The 26,369-nt window shown below is 36.2% G+C and overlaps 1 protein-coding gene across 6 annotated transcripts in view; it reads right to left on the reverse strand.

The window, feature by feature from the left end:
* The window catches only part of PRKD1 (protein kinase D1), a 474,378-nt gene that overhangs the window by 77,155 nt on the left and 370,854 nt on the right, over positions 1-26,369 (reverse strand). For all 6 annotated transcript variants that reach the window (XM_061180741.1, XM_061180743.1, XM_061180739.1 and 3 more), the window contains 2 exons: positions 4,869-5,000; positions 3,362-3,522 (listed from right to left, as the gene is read on the reverse strand). In XM_061180741.1, the coding sequence (XP_061036724.1) occupies positions 3,362-3,522; positions 4,869-5,000 (293 nt within the window). The remainder of the gene's footprint in view (positions 1-3,361; positions 3,523-4,868; positions 5,001-26,369) is intronic.

The following is a 26,369-nucleotide window of genomic DNA, read 5'->3' on the forward strand; positions in this document are numbered from 1 at the left end:
TGATTTTTAAAAAGATCTAGATGATAAATAGAGATATTATAGGATCATTTAATCTAGACTTCTCCTATGCAATTGTCTAAAAGTTTATAAAACTGATATAATCTTAATAAGTATACTTATACATAATGAAACAACATATTAGTGTGTCCTCTTTTAAGTACCTACTGAGTTTTTCTTGTTTCCTTCTAACATAGGTGATGATGTACAAAAAGATACACACCCTTGCAGAGCTCTTATGCCATAAATTGCCTACATTTTGGATTTTCTTAAAAAAGGACTGCATCATGGTTGGAATAATGGATACAGTTTAGTGCCGAAGTTGATGACAGACAAAGCTTGTCATAAGATCTATGTTGTTATACTTTTTTTTCTATGTTAGCAGCATTATAGAAATCCATGACTCAATTTATTTGCCAGAAATGGGTAAATTAACAGAATTACCAGTATTTTAATCCATATGTGAAATGGTGATTTTCCAGTCAAAATAGGCAATCAAGTGTTGAATAGAAAAATCATTTTCAAAAAAAGAAAAATCATTTTCTTACATTTGGGAGAAAATCTATACTTACGGCAGACTTGCAACATGGGTGGTCTAGTGGCATTACTTAGCAATGCCATCCTTATAGAGGCCATCATCCTTTTCAGAAATGGAAAATATTGTTTATTGTATACGGACTAAAAGGTTTTACTATCATTACCATAATGTTACCTTTGACTAGGCATTCACTATAACCTTTAAACTATAGTTACTGGCCTTTTATGTTTTGCACAGGGATGAAAAGAGACATATTAGCTGCACTCCGAGCATGCAAAAAGAGACATACAGGCACCCCACAGGGGCAAAAAGTGCTATGATGAATGTAAAACATGCATTTGAGAGCCAATGTGTCACCAACACTACTACCAAAGGCATTTTTCATTTAAAGGTTACCCACAGGGCATTTTATATAAGGTTATGAAAGTTCATAATAACATTTTTCAAAGTATCCTGTGGCCCCAGTATTTTCTCACCTCATAAATATCTGATTTGATCAAACTTTTGTAAGCATTCGTGGCAGATATAGTTAAAATGTGATTTTTAAAACGTATTTTTAAAACATTTTTAAGCATTCTACTACAAAAAAATTCCGTTCAGCAATAAAGTGCTAATGAATTTCAACATCTGATGTAGAATATAGCTTGTAATCAAGTAATTCAAATAATTAAATAATTATGTAATTTGATTAAATAAAGCAATTAAAGCCATTAAATAATTTGGTTGAAAAACACAAAAACCTGCTTAAAGACTTTAGTAACCTAAATTAAATTTATATATAAATTATACATTCACATTTATAAATATGCATGCATATAATAATTTCATTTATATTTATAAAATCTAAATGATACATATGTGATGTTTGGAAGTATATATATATATATATATATACACACATGTGTATGTATACATACATATGTGCATATATGTATATATTATTAAAAACTGAGATAGTTTTCTTTTCTTAATTTTAGTATTCAAATTTCACACAAAATTAATTTTAAATACATCAAGCATATATTAAGAAACACATTAAAACAGATTATATACATGCAACTCTTTCTATTGACTTATGAAGTCTTTGCACAAAAGCCATCATTTTAAAATTACCCTGTATGACTTTGAAGAGATCAAACACTTAGCCTAACGTAGAAAATCAAACCGCTGATAAATGAAAAAGCACAGTAAAGATCAGCTTAAGTAACTCCTCACCTTGGAAGTCTGGTCTGAATTCTCCAGGCAAACTTAATTAAATATATTCCTATTAATTCTTTTTGAAAAACTGAGATAGTTTTAAAGGAAGAATCTTTAGCATTAATTACCTAGATTCTAATCTATTCTAATGATGAATAACTTTAGTTTAGAGCTTTAGATTTCTTATGAGATGTTAACTAACTTTTAAAAATCTTTTCCTGGTGAAACTGAAAACAATACACATTAATTTATAATTTTGTTTCTTAAACTTGTTTAAAAATGTCTGTTCTGTAAACAGTATGACTCTCAGAGACGGTACTTAAAAGCAAGAGTAACTGTTAACTTATAAAATCACTACCTACAAAAATTCAAACGAAATCAAGAAATCTCAGAGTTGGAAAGATAATATGAGAGTTATTTGAAAAAGTAAATAGATTTTGACTTAAGCACCTTTCAGTAAGAGTATCATTAATTCTAACTAATACAACTTTATAAAATAATATATAACCACACATGCATTCTGAATAGTCACCAAAATATAATATATTCTTCTAGTTACTGGTGGGATTTAGTGTCTGACTTCCCCTAACAGGTTCACTTCATGAAAACACAACAAACTCCCCCAAAAAAGTCACAGAAACACAGAGTATGGACTTTTCCTATTTATCAAAATAAGCATTCATTTGAGTTATATGTCCGGCTTATGTTGTAACAAAATTTAAGTGATTTAAAGATCACAATAAAATATTTTCCAAACAATAGAGTAATTAATACAGCTTTTTAGAGATGGCTTCAAAATGCATTGCCCCTCTCCACTCCAGGGATTTATCTAACCTAAATGTTTCATAATTTTTATTTTTTCTCTTTAATTGGTTTTTGTAATTATTAGATTATAAAGAGTTTTTGTAATATCCACTGGCAGAGGGAGTAAATATAGGAAACTTAAGCTCACACAATTAGCTTATTTCAGAATAATGTTCTTATTTTAAATAGTGCACGTAATTACCACAATTTTTACTTTGCTTTCAATGTTTGGAAAATCAAATTTTAACTTTCTTAAAGAAAAATATTTAAGCCATATCCACAGACATATATTTTAGAGCCAATGGAAATATTTAAAGTATTAAATGCTATTTTTCCCATGGCATTTGTCAACCAGTGTCACTTTGACATCAGCATGTATGCCTTTAATGCCAAACAATTAAAGATTTTCATCTTTTCATATGAGCGAATTTCAGATTTTCTCCCAGAATAAACAGTCAACCATGCCACGAAGTAATCTAATAATCGTCAGAGAAGAAAATCTTTTATCTCTGGTTTCCAAATTTTGACAAACTATGCTTTGTCACATTCACGCATTAGTTTGTGCTTCTCTGGCTCCATGACCATGATGAAACCTCACAGATTTTAAAATTGCTCTAAGCTCACAGATAAAAGCAAACTCGAAGCTGTTGGATATTTGTTGAAGCACTGACCAATCTACAGCATAGGCCCTGAAGAAACACAGTCATTAACACCCTGGCTGTGTCCTCTCTCCCAGGGCACTGTCTTGGATTGATTACCACTGTTACCACATCGTCCTACAGATTTCTCAAGTAAGCGGGCAAATGGATAAACAGGAGGCCATACCAGAAGGGGCTCATCGGGGGCACTGGTGGAAAGCTCGGCAGATGCTGTGCGGACGGTGCTGAGCCCGGTAAGGGAAACATTTGAGAGCCTTCTCCGCCTCACGCCACTGCAATTGTTGGGGATTTTAAATGCACATCTCTTGTGGTAATTCAGCCCACATCCTGGAAGGAGAAAGTAAAAATGACTTTTGTTCAACTATAAATTAAAAGCTACTATAGCATAAGCTCTAAATTATGAATTTTTAGAAACAGTACTGCTTCCATTTTTCTTGAGGCTGTTCGAAAATTTACATTTTCTTTTGAGCTTCTCCTGATTTATTTTCCCAATTTGTCAATAAGCTGGGTTTTGACATCTGATTTTATTGGATGAGCCCAGCAACTACCCTGGTTATCATTTAAAAAAATGTTTTCTAACATAAGGGACTTGGTTGGGCTTTGAGGGATCTAGCAATAAAACTCCAGTGAGATGACCTATTTTTAGCTGCCTCAAGTTCTACTGCAAGGGAAAATTAATCATAACGCTTCACAACTTTTGACTTACACTGATTTGAATCATGGCTCCACAACTTGTTTGTCTACATGGCCTTGGACAAATTACTTCACCTCAGTTTTCCTGTCTGTAAAATGAGGATAATAACTACCTTGCAGAATTGTTAAGAAAATATGTAAAATACTTCACATGCTAGTTTCCACATGGTAGGTAATTAGGAAAGCACCATTTGCCTGTCAATATTTCTGCTGTTCATAGTTCTCTCATGTAGTCTTACTGTTCAGAATTTCCCCATGTGTCACATAGCAGGCCAGACAAATTTTCATAAAACTACACTTTAGGTAGACTTTCTTCCAGATGACTGTCTCTTAACTTCCCTTCTTACAGATAGAAATTCAGAAATTAGGGTTATTTTATTTATGGATTTCATCATAAAAGCTTGGGGTTTTTGGTCAAAGTTCAAACAGCTCTATCCCTCCCCTCCCCACCCTTCATCAAAAGAGAGCAAGGTATGATTTGGTCCGTTTTTAAGATTATATCATGGTATCCTATAAACCTGAATTATGCACTCCAAGGATTTCTGTCCATGGAGGATGATAAAACTATGATCTTGGTGTAGAAACTGGGTACATGTTCCAGCCTGCCACTCAACAGCTGGGTGACCTTGGATGGTCTGATTAACCTCCTGAATCTCAGCTCCTTTCAGCAAACATTTATTGAATGCCTACTATTCCAAGTTCTGGCTTAAGATGCAAATTATATGTTCAGCCTGTTAGCAAAATAACCAACACCTTATGGGAGAGAAACATATCCACATGATATAGGGGAAAAGATAGGAGAATCTGGCTTCCCAGATCAGGGCTAACATGTTGAAGATAGGAAATGAACCGAACAGAATCCACGCACTACCCAGATCCCTGGAAGGTATCTGAAGGAAAGAAGGCACTGCAGAAGAGGGCACGACATAAGTAGCTAACCCCAGCATGCGTTCCACTTGGCTGGGGAAGGAATACCTTACCTTCACATTTAAGGCCTTGACGCACCAGCCCCCATAGCATTTCTCCACAGTGATCACAGAAAGCTGGAGCTCTGTACGAATGAACAAAGAGAGTGTGGGGACGAATCTGAAAGTCTTCAAAGGTGGCGGAAGCTGTGAAAATAGTAACATTGAAAAATAAGTTGAATAAATACGCTCATCTGTAGATAATTAGTATGCAAGATACTTAACATGCAAGTATGGGTATAACCAGGCAAAGTCAGGAAAGATAAGATGCAACACTGCTTGACTTTTAGCCATTCCACTCCATTCTTCTCAACCACAGCTTTACAAGTGGTGGCACAGGAACCTCTTTCTTGTCTTCCTGCTTACCAAGGTCTCAGGCCACTTCAAAAATAGCCAAAACGCTAGAACAAAGAATGAATGAAAGAATAACTCAATTCAATCTATAAATACGGGATGTTGCTTTAAAACACTTTGCTTTTTCTCTTACGTAAATGAGCCAGAGAGGTATTCAGAAATATTAATGGAAAGGAAACACTTGATGAATGGAATTTAGACAGATCAGAAGACAGTGTACTTGAATATGACCTTGAAGAAGTACATTAGAAGGGTGGGGCCCAACTGGAAGAAATCTGGGCAGCCTCTTTTGGGGAGATACAGTTGTTTGAACTCTTAGGCAATATAACCAAGCATTTAAATCCTGACCTAAAAATAACAAGCAGCCTCTTCATCAATATGCCAAACAGAGGGATTTAATACACACACTGGTGAATTTCAGCCCACTCTGAGAAATATACTTTAGCAAATCATATTCATGCTATAGGGTACTTTTTGTTATTGCTTATTGTTATTTATCCCATATGGTATTCGTACAGAGTATTGAAATCATTATGTTTTAAAAATTATACTTTTCCACATGATATTTTTATTATGTTATAAAAATAGTTCACGGTTTTTTGGTGTTGCTTAAATCAAGAAATAGAAAGGTACAGAGAATTGAAAGTGAAAGACCACCCCTTTTCCCAAAATTCTAGTGTGTAGGGCTATATCTTTCTGGATCTATTTACACATATAGCCCGATATTAAGGCTGCCCATAATAGTCCAAGGAGTGCTGACCTACGAGTGAGGATGAGGCTTTGCCATTACCTTGCTGACAACTCACTTAATCATCACGAGCCTCAGTTTCCCATACATAAAAAGAGAAGGTCTGACCCATGGTGACTTCTCCTAACCCTTAAAGTGTAAACTTCCATTAACTTAGAATAGAACCATATGCACTTGATTTCATAAGGTTTTATGCAAAGAGAATTTGGGGAAAAATTTAGGCCTTAAATACATCCTTCTATTCTGCCTTCCCTTCTCTTCCTCCTGTTTGTCTTCTTGCCTTACTTTTTCAACACACGTTTGTTAAACACCTTTTCAATATTGTCAATGGCACCATTCCAGGGACAAAGATGTAAAGATAAGTAAGACATCTTTACAGAGCCTACCAGACCAGCAGAAAGGCAGATAAAAAGAAACAAAAAACTCCACAATAACTATAAAATAACTTCTAAGGTTCAAAGAAGCTACAAAATTTGGCCTAAGTTACTAAACAGAACTAAGACTACAACCCACAAGTGTTTTGTCCCCAATCCACTGTCCTTTTCATCATACCAGTGTTACATCTTACCTTTCCTAACTCTGCCCAAAGAGTTATATCCAACAGCCCCACGGTGAGGGAAATAAACATCTGCAGTTTTCCTGATGGTGCCTTGGATAGCAGGTATGGGCTAACGAATCACCTGTGGAGTATACTTATGAAGTGCTTACCTTGGTAAGTATGCAAGGTGTGACAGAGTGAACGCTGAAACTGTAGGCGATTCATCTCTGCTAGATAGGTGTCCAAAATTATGAGGACAACTTTGAGGGTATCACATCCCTCAGGGCAAGTGACAACAGAACATGCAGGAAAGTGAATCACTTCAACCAGAAAGGATATTACTGATAGTTCACAGACGTATATCTGGACCATAAAAAGAGATTAAAATTTTTAATGGGTCAGTCTTCCCTTGAACCTTGAATAAAAGTACTTTATTCCAAATTAATATGCTTTACTATTGGAAATCATCCATCAACTTATTAAAGGTACTAGTTTTACTCAATGGAAAGATAATGAGAATAATAATAAGGTTAAGATTTATTGGGCTCTTACTGTATACCGGACACTACACTAAGAGATTAAAGTGTGGAAAGAAGGAGCTAATCAAAGAAGTGCAGCCAAGTAAGTTGCTCTAGCATTGCCTACAAGGAGTTCTGATTAGTGTCAATGCTCCTTACAAAAAGGATTTCAATTGAAATAAGATTGGGAAATTGTATTATTATGTTTCTCACTTCAAGTTTCACAATATTACAGTCAATGCTTATTCTAAGTAAATCAGTAAAAAGGTATGGTTTGGGTTCCAATCAACTACTTTTATAATTTGGTCAAAGTGTGTCTAATTTTGTAAATGCTAAATCTTCTTTAAAATTGGTCTCTCACAGTCATGGACAAATTTGTTTTTAAAACATCAAAGAAAATAGTTAAAGAAAATACTTTGTGCCAACCATTAACTCCTAACTTCTCCCCTGCCTCTCCCCCCATCTCCCACCCCTGCCAAATGTCACCCAAACAATGGTGACAATACCATGATAGCAATTAGTTGAATAATTAAGGTAGTTTTCAAAATAAGGAATGTTAGAATTTGACAATACTAATACCTAGATGTGTTCAGATATTTTTTGAATTAATCAGAAAGAATACAAATAATTAAAAAGAAGATTTTCAATGACCTCCCCCCCTCAAATCCAGTTTATGTCAGGTACGTTTGTTTTTTCACTTTTTGAAGGGGATTAACATTCATAAGCAGTTAGCACCCTTGACTTATGTTTAAATGCCATTTTCTAAAGTTCAATTTTAATATTCTCCTGTTAATTTTAGAATAATTAAATACATTTTTAAAAATAAAACTACCAAGTGTGGTGAGGTTTCACATGCATTTGAAATCAAAGCACAACATCCATTCATTATGAATTTACCTGTTTCTGCACCCTGGGGGAAATCAGCATTAGCTGAGTGTATGCATGCCATCTTGCCTAATCACAAAATTGCACTTCAGAGATAATCACTTAGCACAGGAAAACAAAGTGAATGCTGTAATTCCATTTCACTTAAGGTTTGGAAGCAAAATGGACAGATAAGAATAGAAATACTAAAGTGTCTAGAGATTCCAAGAGAGAACAATGTGCTATCTGTCAGTATGTCATAATCAATCAGGTGACCTAAATTAAAACCATATGACAGGGCTACAAACTAAACACAATGGGCCCCTTATACTGGCACCTGTGTATCTTTGATTTGCTTTGTTCACAGTCTATTGTTATACTCCACGGTGCAGGAGAGGAGAAAATAACATGTTTTCCTTAGTCACTGAGCATTTAAAACAGGTAATTGAGCCAAAAACTCTAAGATAATCAGTACTTCTTTTAAGGTTCATGATAAATTGTTGCACAAAATGGAATCAACTGTTTGGTTAGCAGTACAGAAGAAATCAGGCTTCCAAAGTAAAATAAATAATCTCTGGAGGTCAAAAATATTTGCATAATAAAATCAAATAATGTCCTATCTTCCAAGACTTTCAGTAATTTTTTTTTTACTGGTAATTTTGGCAATTTGGGAGAAGTGTTAACTCTTTCTGGCATTGCCAAGTTGGAATAGGTATAAGAAGAAAAGCTTAACACATTTCAAGTATCATCTCATTCAATTTTTCACAAGGACTCTATGAAGTAGATACTATTATCCCCACTTTATAGATGAGACAACTGTCTCAGAAAAATTAAGGAGCTGCCCTAGATAACACAGGATCTTGATTCAGACAGCCTGATAGCTGAACCATACAAATTCTCTCAGCCACTCTGAATCTAATCATCATATTCTCTGACCATCAAAATTCTGTGGATTATAAAGCTGCATCTTTATTTTATGAATTACTAGCAAAGATTTAAAAAACTCTGCAATTAAATACAACACACCACTATTGTAAGGTGCATCCTTATCTCAGAGATGCAAAAAATACTGAGGAAAAAAAGTCCATGAAATAATGTATAAAATGAAATTAATTCAGTTCATGATCAAAAATTCTTTTAACATACTTTCTGCATATACTCCATTTTTTGAAATCCTTCTCCCTCCAAACAAATTGGAGTTAGTAACAATAATTGGTTTTAAAATTCTTACAAAAATCAAAGGTAACGATAACTAACAGCCAATTCGAGTTTTGTGTCTACATGATAACCAGTGTCATTCAATTGATAAGTCTGGCCCAAAGCAAAACATTATGAAGCTTTTAAAAACTATTAAGATTTGTTGTAGATAAATTTGTTTTTTTCTTAACCTCTGGAATACTGAAAATAGCTTCTGAATATCACTCTCCCCACGTAAGTACACATACTCATCAGTTTTAAGGTATTCTGTGGATAAGAAATCATATCTACTTTAACATCCTATCATTCATCCATACACACACACAACAGATACACATAAATAATCCTCTGTTCCGTGAGAGCTTTCATTAGTGGAAATGATAACTATTCACAAATCAGTTTACTGTATTTGTAAATATCTCAAATTATTAGAAATATTTTTTTTATATTGAGTCCCAAACACTAGTCTGTACTTTCTATTTGGAGGTGATAGTTCTAAAAGCAAGCATTTAAATTAAGACATTTTTGTGTCTTTCTTAAATCAGCTCATGTAAGTCAAGCAGGCCTAATACCTTCAAGCATATAATTGATTAATATTATGTTTTACTAATATATCTAGACCCTACTATATAGTAATATATGTGTATTGTAATGTACTATATATTAGAAATAGAAAAATAACAAGGAATAGTATCTGTTGTTGAGGGTTCAAAGTCAAAATGAGGATGAGAGACCCATAAATAATCATAATACAAGATGCAGGGATGGAAACACAAAAGAAAGGGCAACTAAGACTGCCTGGGTCTATCAGGGAAAGCTTCATCAAGGAGGGATCACTGAACAGAATCTTGAAGGATGAAGAGTGTTTTGAAAAGCAAAGAATAGGATGAAGGAAAGAGGAAACATTTTGTATAGCCTGATTTTATTTAATTACAGAACATTTGTAAGACTACCTACAAATTTCTTTATAATTATAATTTTGTGAGCTCTTGATCGTTGGTACACTGCCAGGACAGTTAGCAAGAGTGACTCCAACAAACTGTCCATGACACAGGTAACTGAGGAATTACAATAGATCATTGGCACGCTATCGTGGCCCAGGTATCTGAGCCTGTAAAATTAAGCCTGCAGATGTGTACCTCCCTTCCCCCATTCCACTACCTAATACCTACACCCTGAGGTTGGTCATTTCTTTCTGCTTCTCCATTGATCCCAGTCTCTCCAAACCACTGTTGTACCAGATACTCCCTTCATGCAAGCACTGTTCAAATTAATCACACGGTTCACATTTTTGTTATACCTGGAGACATCTGGAGTCGGGAAAGTCCCTTAGCTCTTCAGAAACAAGAGCATTAAACAAATTCTTGTTGAGACACTTACAAAAGCATCTTTTAGATGATTGGAGAAAAAAAGACAGAAATTTCAATTTTTCACTCACATATGACCAGAAAAACATTAGTGAGGAGCAATGATGGGAACTGGGGAGGCTGTGAATATATCGTCCCAAAGATTATAGCAGCCAAGAGAAGAAACATAAAATGTATTTAGATATGCTGATCAGGCAGTTCAGAAAGTTCTGGGAAAATATTTTATAAGTACATGGCCAGACTCTTAAAAAGAAGATGTGGCACATATATACAATGGAATATTACTCAGCCATAAAAAGAAATGAAATTGAGTTATTTGTAGTGAGGTGGATGGACCTAGAGTCTGTCATACAGAGTGAAGTAAGAAAGAGAAAAACAAATACCGTATGCTAACACATATATATGGAATCTAAAAAAAAAAAAAAAAAGTTCTGAAGAACCTAGGGGCAGGACAGGAATAAAGACACAGATGTAGAGAATGGACTTGAGGGCACGGGGAGTGGGAAGGGTAAGCTGGGACGAAGTGAGAGAGTGGTATGGACATATATACACTGCCAAACGTAAAACAGATAGCTAGTGGGAAGCAGCCGCATAGCACAGGGAGATCAGCTCGGTGCTTTGTGACCACCTAGAGGGGTGAGATAGGGAGGGTGGGAGGGAGACGCAAGAGAGAGGAGATATGGGGATATATGTATATGTATAGCTGATTCACTTTGTTATACAGCAGAAACTAACACACCAATGTAAAGCAATTATACTCCAATAAAGATGTTTAAAAAAAAAAAAAAAGTATGGCTCCAAGAGGAATAAAAAGGTCTCACAAGTCAGAGTGACAGCACAATAACAAGTTACCCTAATTAGGGAGAAGAGGGGGTGGTACCTAGAGAAACTGATGTAACTGCCCAGGGAACTCTGATAGGCTCATACTCAGAAAGAGAATGCAGCTACAGAAGGAGCAGCAGGGTCAGGGAAACAGCAGATAGTGGTCTGGCCAGTGAGAACCACCTTAAGAAGGCTAACAGGAGGAGAAAGCTGAAGCTTTTAAAAAGCTGGAAAGAACAAAAGGCCGTTTAGCTGTGTGTCATATGTGGCAAGAATGAGGAAGAGATAGGCCTGCACCATGGAAAAAAGAGTTTAATGCTAACAGACAAAGTAGAAAAAGCTAAACTATTCAACTGCAGTTTTGCTTCTACCTTTTCTAGAAGGGGAGTATCTATATCAAACTAAAAAAATAAAAAATAAAAAAATAAATAAAGGGAAGAAGAAATATCAAATATACTCAAGAAGGAAACGAAGTCTAGGGTAGATGAACAAAGATTACCTAATCTGATCTGTTCTCAATAGGCCCAGGTGAGTTATATAAATTTATTTTTAATCTTACGAAAACATCTACCACAATATTCTAACAGACTCTTGTTGGGCTTGTGGAATTATGCCAAAGGCCTTCTCTAAGAAAAATAGAAAATATTCTGACAAGAATGGAAGAGTTTAAAAGGAGAGTTAATGAAGAAATTTAGCCCTAGTTGATATCAAAATATTCTATAAAACTATGATATTTAAAAGTAAGTGGTGGGACTTCCCTGGTGGTGCAGTGGTTAAGAATCCACCTGCCAATGCAGGGGACACGAGTTCGAGCCCTGGTCCGGGAAGATCCCACGTGCTGCGGAGCAACTAAGCCTGTGCACCACAACTACTAAGCCTGTGCTCTAGAGCCCGTGAGCCACAACTGCTGAGCCCGCACACCACAACTACTGAAGCCCGCACACCTAGAGCCTGTGTTCTGCAACAAGAGAAGCCATGGCAGTGAGAAGCCCGCACACCGCAACTAAGAGCAGCCCCCGCTGGCCGCAACTAGAGAAAGCCCGCGCGCAGCAACGAAGACCCAACGCAGCCAAAAATAAATAAAAATAAATTTATTTAAAAAAAGTAAGTGGTGGTTGTGTAAGACAAAAGAGATCAATAGGATAGAGCTGATAACATAGAAATCTACTCTATGTATGAATTTTAAATATGATAGAATAGATATCATAAATCAATGCAGCAGAGAAACATAATTTAACAAATGATTAACAATTAGTAACATTTAGCTACTTGGGGGGGAACACAATTTAGAAGCTTATCTCCTATGTTATACAAATATATAAATATATGTATATATATAAAATACCTGATGAGTAAAAAGTTAAAATAACAAACCATGGAAAAACTAGAAGGAAACAGAAGTGAGTGCTTATCAAATCTCTGGAGGAAAAAAAGACTTTAGAAAGTAAAAGAAATTCATAAATCTTCAAAGTGATGGAAAATCAAATGGGAAAGATTTATCAGCATGATCATGTAGCAGGCACTACTGACTGACTTACCCTAAGAGTCATGTAATAGTCTCTTTTATTTAGCATAGGTTTATTTATAATAATTATATATGCTAGGTCACAGAATTATGTTCAATACTTTCAAGCATTTATAATATAATCACAAACATTCAAGGAGAGATCCCTACGCTCGTTAGATGTCAGGCATGCAGGTGACAAGGCCTATGTTCTAGTATGAAAATTAGGGAAGTTCACAAGTATTCATTCATTCCTTCTCAGAAGGAAACAGAAGGATCCTTATTTGCCTTCTTTTATTTTTCTTTTTAACCAGAGGCAAGCAGCAGGACAGTAGGAGTTATGATGGCAGGGCTAAAAATTCTGCACAAGAAGTTCAGGATCTGTTCATGAACCTGGAGGGTTACAGTTAACACCTGAGCAATCAATCCTTTGTTTCCCTCTCAGGCAACTGAGCTCTGTAGCTGCTGCAGAATAACTGCCACAGTAGTAGCAATGTCTTCTGCCAGGAAGGCTACTAGGATGAAACAGATACAAAATGGAACTCTATGTAACTAAAGGAAGAGAGCTGTAAGACGAGTTATTATATCCGTCCACCTCCATATTAAGAAGTTGCCAAAGACCCTCATATTAACACTCCCCTCAACATACTTTTTGATCCAGTCATTACTGATATATGCCTCCCTGCCCTTCACACAAACCTTCCCTTCTGCTTCCCATCCCACAACTCAGCTCAGTATCACCTGTTCTGGGAAGCCTTCAGTGATAAGCCCACCCCCACCTGACATTAACTGCCCTCTTCTATGTTCTGATAAGCTCCTGGGCACACTCGTATCATAAAATGTATCATGCTACACTGACACCCTTTACCCCTTTATGCATTCACACCTGACATTAGCAGATTGCTGAAGGATAGAGAGTATACCTTCTCTGAGTTTATATGCACACATTAAGTAATCAATTAATGTCCATGGTTGAATAAATGAAGCAATGCCTTTAAAACTCATATTGCTAGCCTGCAGTTCTAAGGTTCTACATTTTAAGTCCTAATAATCTGTAAATACAGTATTTCAAGTTCAAAAGCAAAGCCCATCAGACTCACAAGGTGGATCACAATTTGCACATTTTAAAAAGTAACTAGCAATGTCCTTGACACTTCCAGAGATGTCTTTGCTAGTGTCTTATTACTCTATAGGCAGAGTGGTGCAGGCAGTGGTGAGAAGCACGGACTTGGTGTCAGAGCATATCTGGGCTCTGATCCCAGTCACAGCAAATGGGTGACCTTGGATGTGTTACTTCCCCTCTCTGAATCTCAGTGTCCCTCTCTCTCAAACTGGCTTAGTGAAGCTCACCTTGTTAGGTAGGCTGTGAGGAGGACACAAGGTGATTAGCACAGTCCTCGGCATACTGGTAGTAGTTATCACAGGGGTTTCTTAGCATAATAATTAACAGTATGGGCTTTGTAACCAGAAAGATCTGGGTTTGAATCCCAATTATTATTTGTTATTTGTAATTATTATTATTGTCATCATCATCAATACTAATAGAGGGAAACACTGCTTTTAAATCTATCATCAATCACAGCACATAAAAAAATTAAGGCCTTTATAAACTGTTATTATTCGTTTCCTCTACTACCTCATAAAGAATATGTTTCCACTCCAGAGGAAATTGCTTTTCTTTCCACTGTTCTGGTTAATGCTAATTAAATGGTGCTAAGTCCATAGGACTGTGTCTAGTCCCTTCTCTAAAATGAAACAATTAACAGTTGGGAATTGCAGAGGGGAAAGAAGGATCACTATATCCTGATGTGACTGAATGAAAAATGCCACAGCTGGAAAGAGATTTGAGAGCATCTCAGGTCAAGAAAGAACATAAATGGTTGCCCCATGTGTCCAACATAGAGGAAAAAGAAAATTAAGTAAAAATGTCATGGAGTCAAATTCTAGCTAATGAGTGCAGGCTCTGCAGGCACCCGGAATAGGGGAAAGAAAGGTCAAGCCTGTTTCTTAGAAAGCTCCATCACATACAGGAGACTTTATACCTTTAAAAGGATAATGACCTTATTTGCATGAGGAATACCAGCATACAAACTGCCCTTTAGACTACTTACAAAAGGCTGGTAGACAAAGGTTAGGTACAGTATTATACTGAAATGTTCTTATAGGCAGCAGGGTTTCTGGCAACAAATAGCATCACTGTTGTCAAATATCTTTGCATATAGAGACAACATGCTGAGGTCCTATATGCTTTGCTTCAAGTTTCTTTAAGTCTCACTGTACTTTTCTTAAAAACAGATGCTTACTCTTGATTCATAAACAAACAAACAAAAACCTTAAAAGCTGTGAAATTTGCTGGGTATTCCCACTCCCAAAGAAGCAACAGTTCAATGATGGCTGAATTCAACTCAATGCCTGCTGACCAGGCACCTGCTGTGAACAGGAATAGTTCTGGCTGCTGCTCAAGGGTGCCCAGAGGAGGGAGTTTACTGCTAAGGGACTCCTTGTATTCTTTTAGAAGAATCAGGCTGACTGACTCAGTTGGTCTGCTCTGATTTATCAGAATAAAAGATCTTTATTAATTGAAAATCTGCTTTTATGCTTTTTAGTCACACTTACTGAGTAAATATTTTACTTGAAGTAAAATCTACGCTTTGCTGTGAACAGTTTTGACAAACACATACAATTGTGTAACCAATACCATAATCGAAATATGGAACAATTTTTTTCAACCGTTCCCAAATTCCCCTGGGCCCCTTTGGAGACAAACTCTTTCCCACCCCCATTCCTTGGCAACCACTGATTTATTTTCTGTCCCTTTTCCAAAATGTCATATAAATGTAGTCTTCTGAGTGTAGCTTCTATCAGCATAATGCATTTGAAATTCATCCTTGTGTGCTGAGTCAAATTCCATTTGGCTGATATGCTACAGTTTGCTTATCCATTCACCAGTTGAATCTTTTCAAAAGGGCATCAGTTTATCCATTCATCTGGGCATTAGGGCCAAGGGTCATGCTGGGTTTGAGGGCAGTAGGGATCTAGGGTGCAGAGCCCAGGCTCCAGTAGGGAGGAAGAGGTGGAAAGGAATAATTTGTGATCTGAACAGGTCATTCACAGCATGGGAACTTTATTGTTGAAAACAATTTTCTTTTTACAACAGTGGACAGCATATAACTTTTAGAGTGAGATAAAGTGGCTTCATCACTGTTTCCACCTACCACTTTTAGGCTGCAAGATCTCTCTGTATCTCATTTCCCTCATCTTTGAAATGGGTATAATTATTAACTCAAAGAAGAGTTGCATAATCATTTCATTGAGAAAATATTTTGAAATAACAGCATTGTAATTGGCACTACACTGTGGTAGTGCACAAAATATGGTAAAACACACTAGACATTTTCTCAAATATGCATATGTAGACTTATGATAATCTTATGTTTTTGCATTATTTGCAAAAATTAGCTCAAAATAGACCTAAATATAAAGCCTAACTATAAAAACTCTAGAAGAGAACCTCAGAGAAAATGTTTATAAGCTTGGTTTAAGCAAAGATGTCTTAGATACAACGCCAAAAATATACCTCATTTTTAAAAATCAATAGGCCCGGGATTGGTTCAAGATGGCAGAGTAGAAGGACATGCGCTCACTCCCTCTTGCGAGAGCACTGGAATCACAACTAACTGCTGAACAATCATCGACAGGAAGACACCGGAACTCACCAAAAAAAGATACTCCACATTGAAAGACAAAGGAGAAGCCGCAATGAGATGGTAGGAGGGGCACAATCACTATAAAATCAAATCCCATAACCACTGGGTGGGTGACTCACAAACTGGAGAACAATTATACCACAGAAGTCCACCCACTGCAGTGAAGGTTCTGAGCCCCATGTCAGGCTTCCCAAACTGGGGGTCTGGCAATGGGAGGAGGAATTCCCAGAGAATCAGACTTTGAAGGCTAGCGGGATTTGATTGCAGGACTTCAACAGGACTGAGGGAAACAGAGACTCCACTCTTGGAGGGCACACACAAAGTAGTGTGTGCATCGGGACACAGGGAGAAGGAGCAGTGAACCCATAGGAGACTGAACCAGGCCTACTTGCTAGTGTTGGAGGGTCTCCAACCCTCCACAGCGGGGGGTGGCTGGGGCTCACCGCAGGGACAAGGACACTGGCAGGAGAAGTTCTGGGAAGTATTCCTTTGCATGAGTCCTCCCAGAGTCCGCCATTAGCCCCACCAAAGAGACTGTAGCCTCCAGTGCTGGGTTGCCTCAGGACAAACAACCAACAGGGAGGGAACTCAGCACCATCCATCAGCAGACAAGTGGATCAAAGTTTTACTGAGCTCTGCCCACCAGAGCAATACCCAGCTCTACCCACCACCAGTCCCTCCCATCAGGAAGCTTGCAGAAGCCTCTTAGATAGCCTCATCCACCAGAGGGCAGACAGCAAAAGCAAGAAGAACTACAATCCTGCAGCCTGTAGAACGAAAACAACATTCACAGATAGACAAAATGAAAAGGAAGAGGACTATGTACCAGGTGAACGAACAAGATAAAACCCCAGAAAAACAATTAAATGAAGTAGAAGTAAGCAACCTTCCAGAAAAAGAATTCAGAATAATGATAGTGAAGATGATCCAGGACCTCGGAAAAAGAATGGAGGCAAAGATCAAGAAGATGTAAGAAATGTTTAACAAAGACTTAGAAGAATTAAAGAACGAACACCTAGAAGAACTAAAGAACAAACAAACAGTGATGAACAATACAATAACTGAAATGAAAAATACACTAGAAGGAATCAATAGCAGAATAACTGAGGAAAAAGAACGGATAAGTGACCTGGAAGACAGAAAGGTGGAATTCACTGCTTCAGAACAGAATAAAGAAAGAATGAAAAGAAATGAAGACAGCCTAAGAGACTTCTGGAACAACATTAAACACACCAACATTCACATTATAGGGGTCCCAGAAGGAGAAGAGAGAGAGATAGTACCCGAGAAAATATCTGAAGTGATAATAGTCAAAAACTTCCCTAACATGGGAAAGGAAACAGCCACCCAAGTCCAGGAAGCACAGAGAGTCCCAGGCAGGATAAACCCAAGGAGAAACACGTTGAGACACACAGTAATCAAACTGACAAAAATTAAAGACAAAGAAAAATTATTAAAAGCAACAAGGGGAAAACAACAAATAACATAAAAGGGAACTCCCAAAAGGTTAACAGCTGATTTCTCAGCAGAAACTCTAAAAGCCAGAAGTGAGTGGCATGACATATTTAAAGTGATGAAAGGGAAGAACCTATAAACAAGATTACTCTACCCGGCAAGGATCTCATATAGATTCGATGGAGAAATCAAAAGCTTACAGACAAGCAAAACCTAAGACAATTCAGCACCACCAAAGCAGCTTTACAACAAATGCTAAAGGAACTTCTCTAAGTGGGAAACACAAGAGAAGAAAAGGATCTACAAAAACAAACCCAAAACAATTAAGACAATGGTCATAGGAACATACATATCGATAATTACCTTAAATCTGAATGGATTAAATGCTCCAACCAAAAGAAACAGGTTTGTTGAATGGATACAAAAACAAGACCCATATATATGTTGTCTACAAGAGACCCACTTCACCTAGGGACACATACAGACTGAAAGTGAGGGGATGGAAAAAGATATTCCATGCAAATGGAAATCAAAAGAAAGCTGGAGTGGCAATACTCATATCAGATAAAATAGACTTTAAAATAAAGAATGTTACAAGAGACAAGGAAGGACATTACATAATGATCAAGGGATCAATCCAAGAAGAAGATAAAACAATTATAAATATATATGCACCCAACATAGGAGCATCGCAATATGTAAGGCAAATGCTAACAGCTATAAAAGAGGAAATCGAGAGTAACACAATAATAGTGGGGGACTTTAACACCTCACTTACACCAATGGACAGATCATCCAGATAGAAAATTAATAAGGAAACACAAGCTTTAAATGACACAATAGACCAGATAGATTTAACTGATGATTATAGGACATTTCACTGGAAAACAGCAGATTACACTATCTTCTCAAGTGCACACAGAACATTCTCCAGGATAGATCACATCATGGGTCACAAATAAAGCCTTGGTAAATTTAAGAAAATTGAAATCATATCAAGCATCTTTCCCAACCACAACACTATGAGATTAGAAATAAATTACAGGGGAAAAAAAAGGAAAAAATACAAACACATGGAAGCTAAACAATACGATACTAAATAACCAAGAGATCACTGAAGATATCAAAGAGGAAATCAAAAAATACCTAGAGACAAATGACAATGAAAACACGATGATCCAAAACCTATGGGATGCACCAAAAGCAGTTCTAAGAGGGAAGTTAATAGCAACACAATCCTACCTCAAGAAACAAGACAAATCTCAAACAATCTAACCTTACACCTAAAGGAAATAGAGAAAGGACAACAAACAAAACCCAAAGTTAGTAGGAAAGGAAAGAAATCATAAACATCAAACCCAAAGTTAGTAGGAAAGGGAAGAAATCATAAACATCAAAGCAAAAATAAATGAAATAGAAACAATAGCAAAGATCAATAAAACTAAAAGCTGGTTCTTTTAGAAGATAAACAAAATCAATAAACCTTTAGCCAGACTTACCAAGAAAAAGAGGAAGAGGACTCAAATCAATAAAATTAGAAATGAAAAAGGAGAAGTTACAACGGACACTGCAGAAATACAAAGGATCACAAGCGACTACTACAAGGAAATCTATGCCAATAAAATGGATAATCTGGAAGAAATGGACAAATTCTTAGAAAGGTATAACCTTCCAAGACTGAACCAGGAAGAAATAGAAAATATGAACAGATCAATCACAAGAAATGAAATTGAAAGTGTGATTAAAAATCTTCCAAAAAACAAAAGTCCAGGACCAGATGGCTTCACAGGTGAATTCTATGAAAAACTTAGAGAAGAGCTAACACCCATCCTTCTCAAACTCTTCCAAAAAACTGCAGAGGAAGGAACACTCCCAAACTCATTCTATGAGGCCACCATCACCCTGATACCAAAATCAGACAAATATACTACAAAAAAAGAAAATTACAGACCATTACCACTGATCAGTACAGATGCAAAAATCCCCAACAGAATACTAGCAAACAGAGTCCAATAACACATTAAAAGGATCACACACCATGATCAAGTGGGATTTATCCCAGGGATGCAAGGATTCTTCAATATACATAAATCAATCAATGTGACATACCATATTAACAAATTGAAGTATAAAAACCATATGATCATCTCATTAGGTACAGAAAAAGCTTTTGACAAAATTCAACACCCATTTATGATAAAAACTCACCAGAAAGTGGGCATAGAGGGAACATAATAAAGGCCACATATGACAAACTCACAACAAACATCAATCTCAATGGTGAAAAACTGAAAGCATTTCCTCTAAATCAGGAGGAAGACAATGATGTCCACTCTCGTCACTCTCATTCAACATAGTTTTGGAAGTCTTAGCCATGGCAATCAGAGAAGAAAAAGAAATAAAAGGAATCCAAATTGGAAAAGAAGTAAAACTGTCACTGTTTGCAGATGACATGATAGTATACATAGATAATCCTAAAGATGCCACCAGAAAAGTACAAGAGCTAATCAATGAATTTGGTAAAGTTACAGGATACAAAATTAATGCACAGAAATCTCTTGCATTCCTATACACTAATGATGAAAAATCTGAAAGAGAAATTAAGGAAACACTCCCATTTACCACTGTAACAAAAAGAATAAAATACCTAGGAATAAACCTACCTAGGGAGACAAAAGACCTGTATGCAGAAAACTATAAGACACTGATGAAAGAAATTAAAGATGATACCAATAGACGGAGAGATATACCATGTTCTTGGATTGGAAGAATCAACACTGTGAAAATGACTATACTACCCAAAGCAATCTACAGATTCAATGCAATCCCTATCAAATTACCAACAGCATTTTTTACGGAGCTAGAACAAAAAATCTTAAAATTTGTATGGAGACACAAAAGACCCCGAATAGCCAAAGCAATCTTGAGGGAAAAAAACAGACCTGGAGGAATGAGACTCTCTGACTTCAGATTATACTACAAAGCTACAGTAATCAAGACAATATGGTACTGGCACAGAAACAGAAATATATATCAATGGAACAGGGTGAAAGCCCAGAGGTAAACCTACTCACCTATGGTCACCTTATCTATGACAAAGGAGGCAAGGATATATAATGGAGAAAAGACAGTCTGTTCAATAAGTGGTGCTGGGAAAACTGGACAGCTACATGTAAAAGAATGAAATTACAACACTCCTTAACGCCATACACAAAAATGAACTCAAAATGGAATAAAGACCTAAATGTAAGACCGGACACTATAAATCTCTTAGAGGAAAACATAGGAAGAACACTCTTTGACATGAATCACAGCAAGATCCTTTTTGACCCACGTCCTAGAGTAATGCAAATAAAAACAAAAATAAACAATGGGACCTAATGAAACTTAAAAGCTTTTGCACAGCAAAGGAAACTATAAACGAGATGAAAAAACAACCCTAAGAATGGGAGAAAATATTTGCAAATGAAGCAAGTGACAAAGGATTAATCTCCAAAATATATAAACAGCTCATGCAGCTCAAAGGATTAATCTCCAAAATATATAAACAGCTCATGCAGCTCAATATTAAAAAACAAACAACCCAATCAAAAAATGGACAGAAGACCTAAATAGACATTTCTCCAAAGAAGACATACAGATGGCCAACAAACACATGAAAAGATGCTCAACATCACTAATTATTAGAGAAATGTAAATCAAAACTACAATGAGGTATCACCTCATACCGGTTAGAATGGGCATCATCAGAAAATTTACAAACAACAAATGCTGGAGAGGGCGTGGAGAAAAGGGAGCCCTCTTGCACTGTTGGTAGGAATGTAAATTGACACAGCCACTATGGAGAACAGTATGGAGGTTCCTTAAAAAACTAAAAACAGAACTACCATATGACCCAGCAATCCCACTCCTGGGAAAATACCCAGAGAAAACCGTAATTCAAAAAGACACATGCTCCCCAATGTTCACTGCAGCACTATTTACAATAGCCAGGTCATGGAAGCAACCTAAATGTCCATTGACAGACGAATGGATAAAGCAGATGTGGTACATATATACAATGGAATACTACTCAGCCATAAAAAGGAATGAAATTGGGTCATATGTAGAGACATGGATGGACCTAGAGACTGTCATACAGAGTGAAGTAAGTCAGAAAAAAAAACCCAAATATCGTATATTAATGCATATATGTGGAATGTAGAAAAATGGTACAGATGATCCGGTTTGCAAGGCAGAAATAGAGACACAGAGGTAGACAACAAACATATGGACACCAAGGGGGGAAAGCGGAGTGGAGGGGGTGGTCGGATGAATTGGGAGATTGGGATTGACATATATACCCTAATATGTATAAAATAGATAACTAATAAGAACATGCTCTCTAAAAATAAAATAAAATAAAATTCAAAAAAAAAAAATAAATATCCAAAAAAACCAAAAACATCAATAGGGTCTTGCTTTATTTTTTCAAAGGATTAGTCTCCAAAATTTACAATCAGCTCATGTGGCTCAGTATCATAAAAACAGATAACCCAATCAAAAAATGGGCAGAAGACCTAAATAGACATTTCTCCAAAGACATACAGAAGGCCAAGAGGCACATGAAAAGATGCTCCACATCACTAATTATTAGAGAAATGCAAATCAAAACTACAATGAGATATCACCTCACACCAGTCAGAATGGCCACCTTCAAAAAATGTACAAACAATAAATGCTGGAGAGGGTGTGGAGAAAAGGGAACCCTCCTACACTGTTGGTGGGAATATAAATTGGTACAGCCACTATGGATAACAGTATGGAGGTTCCTTAAAAAACTAAAAATAGAGCTACCATATGACCCAGCAATCCCACTTTTGGAAATATATCTGGAGAAAAACATGGTTTGAAAGGATACGTGCACCCCAATGTTCACTGCAGCGCTGTTTACAATAGCCAAGACATGGAAGCAACCTAAATGTCCATTGACAGATGAATGGAGAAAGAAGATGTGGTACATACATACAATGGAATATTACTCAGCCATTAGAAAGAATGAAATAATGCTATTTGCAGCAACATAGATGGACTTGGAGATTATCATACTAAGTGAAGTAAGTCGTACAGAGAAAGACAAATATCATATGATATTGTTTATATGTGGAATCTAAAAATAATGACACAAATGAACCTATTTACAAAACAGAAACAGACTCACAGACTTAGAGAATGAATCTATGGTTACCAGAGGGGGAGGGATAGATTGGGAGTTTGAGACTGACATGTACACACTGCTATATTTAAAATAGATAACCAACAAGGACCTACTGTATAGCACAGGGGACTCTGCTCAACATTCTATCATAACCTAAATGGGAAAAGAATTTGAAAAAGAATAGATACATGTATATGTATAACCGAATCACTTTGCTGTACACCTGAAAACTAACACAAAATTGTTAATCAACTATACTCCAATATAAAATAAAAATAAAAAAAGAAGCAGAAAATAAAATAAAATAAAAATCAATAGACTTTATCAAAATTACAAAATTCTGGTCTTCAAAAAAACTGTTTAAAAATGAAGAGAAAAGCTACAATCTGGGAAAAAATATTTGCAAAATATATTTCTGATAAAGCACTTGTATCCAGATTATATTTAAAACTCTCAACAATATTAAGAAAAGAACCAACTAAAAATAGGCAAAAGGTTTGAAAAGACAAGTTGACCAAAGAAGCTACATGGATGGCAAAGAAGCACATGAAACCTAGTTCACTGCAGTACACTGGGGTTCAGTGGTCTTTAGTAAACTAGTTTGGGATTATTATCACCATTTATGAAACTCTTTCAATGCAAAATCATTCATGTTCTAAATATTTAACTTACAAATTAATACATTTGGGGATATAACTCACCCATATACAGGGCAATCTATATCAGTCCTAGGACATTATACCATATTCCATCTCTGTAACTGAAATCACAAACTATGGTCCTACTTAAGAGAATATTTTGGAAGATCAAGACATCATTTCCAAACAATTTTTAGAAAACATCACAAGTAATTGCAGGTTATGGTTTTTAATATAAAATTAACTATGTTTAGACAGCCTTTAATTAATTTTGTATAACAACATTCATTTTTTGATTATCAAAATGCTCTGCATGTGTATGGTAAGTGAATTATTATTTCAACTTTGTTCATTTACTCATTTAATATGTACTTTATTCTCACCTTGTTCTAATACAGTCATACCTGATTTTAGTATTTATTTAATACTATCCTTTCTCCCTTTTAAAAATCACAAATCACAATGTCATTATTATTAAAAACAACAAGGGGTTATTTTCATTATCATATAAATTCTCTACCAGAATTCTAAATTTAGTGGTTTCAGGACAATAAAGGATAAACAGCGTAGGAAAAAATTTTTAAAGGAGAGAGATATAAATTTTTATCTAAATTTGATGTTTCCTTTTATGGTTTGTTTAGGTAAGTGATTCTCACACAGTAGTAATATTTTCCCAGTGATATTCCAGAATTGGGAGGGAAGGGAACAAAGCAGTTTTCAAATTATATATCTACCCTTGAAATTATGATAGCAATTGATTTCCTGGTCTAGAGGAATATTCTCCTGTGACTGACTATTATTCCATGTGATAGCAGAGTTTACTTTGTGCCGAGCATGTAGATAACATGGAGGCAGAAAGGACTGTGTTGTTTCATTCCAGGTAATGGGTTAGGAACGCCAGTTCTGGAGCAGGAATGCCGGGTTTTGAAACCCACCTTCACTAAGTGTCTGAGCCTGGCTATATTCCTTAACTGCGTAGGTCTTAGTTACCACATCTGTAAAATGAGAGTGATGAATATAAAAGAAATTCCCTCAGGACTGCTGAAGTATTAAACATGTATATAAGCATTTAGACCAGTGCCTAGCATGTAATAACCTTATAAAAAAGGTTTGCTAACATTTAGGAAATTTTTTGCTTCTCTAGTCTCACTTTAAAGTTATTGTTATCATACTATGATATTTGCAAAGTGAGCTTGTCCTGTCTAGCTTACTCTGTCTCTGTCCGTATTCATTTTTTTAAACATCTTTATTGGAGTATAATTGCTTTATAATGGTGTGTTAGTTTCTACTTTATAACAAAGTGAATCAGCTATACATATACATATACCCCCATATCTCCTCCCTCTTGCGTCTCCCTCCCACCCTCCCTATCCCACCCCTCTAGGTGGTCACAAAGCACCGACCTGATCTCCCTGTGCTATGTGGCTGCTTCCCACTGGTTATCTATTTTACATTTGGTAGTGTATATACGTCAAAGATACTCTCTTACTTCTTCCCAGCTTCCCCTTCCCCTTCCCCATGTCCTCAAGTCCTTTCTCTAAGTCTGTGTCTTTATTCTTGTCCTGGCCCTAGGATTTTCAGTACAATTTTTTTTTTTTTTTTTAGATTCCATATATATGTGTTAACATACAGTATCTGTTTTTCACTCTCTGACTTAACTTTACTCCGTATGATAGACTCTAGGTCCATCTACCTCACTAAAAATAACTCAATTTCATTTCTTTTAATGCCTGAGTAATATTCCATTGTATATATGTGCCACATCTTCTTTATCCATTCATCTGTCGATGGACACTTAGGTTGCCTCCATATCCTGGCTATTGTAAATAGATCTGCAAGAACATTGTGGTACATGACTCTTTTTGTATTATGGTTTTCTCAGGGTATATGCCCAGTAGTGGGATTGCTGGGTCCTACGGTAGTTCTATTTTTAGTTTTTTAAGGAACCTCCAAACTGGTCTCCATAGTGGCTGATCAATTTACATTCCCACCAACAGTGCAAGAGGGTTCCCTTTTCTCCACACCCTCTCCAGCATTTACTGTTTCTAGATTTTTTTGATGATGTCCATTCTGACTGGTGTGAGGTGATACCTCACTGTAGTTTTGATTTGCATTTCTCTAATGGTTAATGATGTTGAGCATTCTTTCATGTGTTTGTTGGCAATCTATATATCTTCTTTGGAGAAATGTCTATTTAGGTCTTCTGTCCATTTTTGGATTGGGTTGGGTTTTTTTTGATATTGAGCTGCATAAGCCGCTTGTATATTTTGGAGATTAATCCTTTGTCACTTGCTTCATTTGCAAATATTTTCTCCCATTCTGAGGGTTGTCTTTTCGTCTTGTTTATGGTTCCCTTTGCTGTGCAAAAGCTTTTAAGTTTCATTAGGTCCCATTTGTTTATTTTTGTTTTTATTTCCATTTCTCTAGAAGGTGGGTCAAAGAGGACCTTGCTGTTATTGATGTCATAGAGTGTTCTATGTTTTCCTCTAAGAGTTGTATAGCGTCTGGCCTTACATTTAGGTCTTTAATCCATTTTGAGTTTATTTTTGTGTATGGTGTTAGGGAATGTTTTAATTTCATTCTTTTACATGTAGCTGTCCAGTTTTC

This window comes from Eubalaena glacialis, chromosome 2 (assembly GCF_028564815.1).
Source record: "Eubalaena glacialis isolate mEubGla1 chromosome 2, mEubGla1.1.hap2.+ XY, whole genome shotgun sequence".
Classification (NCBI taxonomy): domain Eukaryota; kingdom Metazoa; phylum Chordata; class Mammalia; order Artiodactyla; family Balaenidae; genus Eubalaena; species Eubalaena glacialis.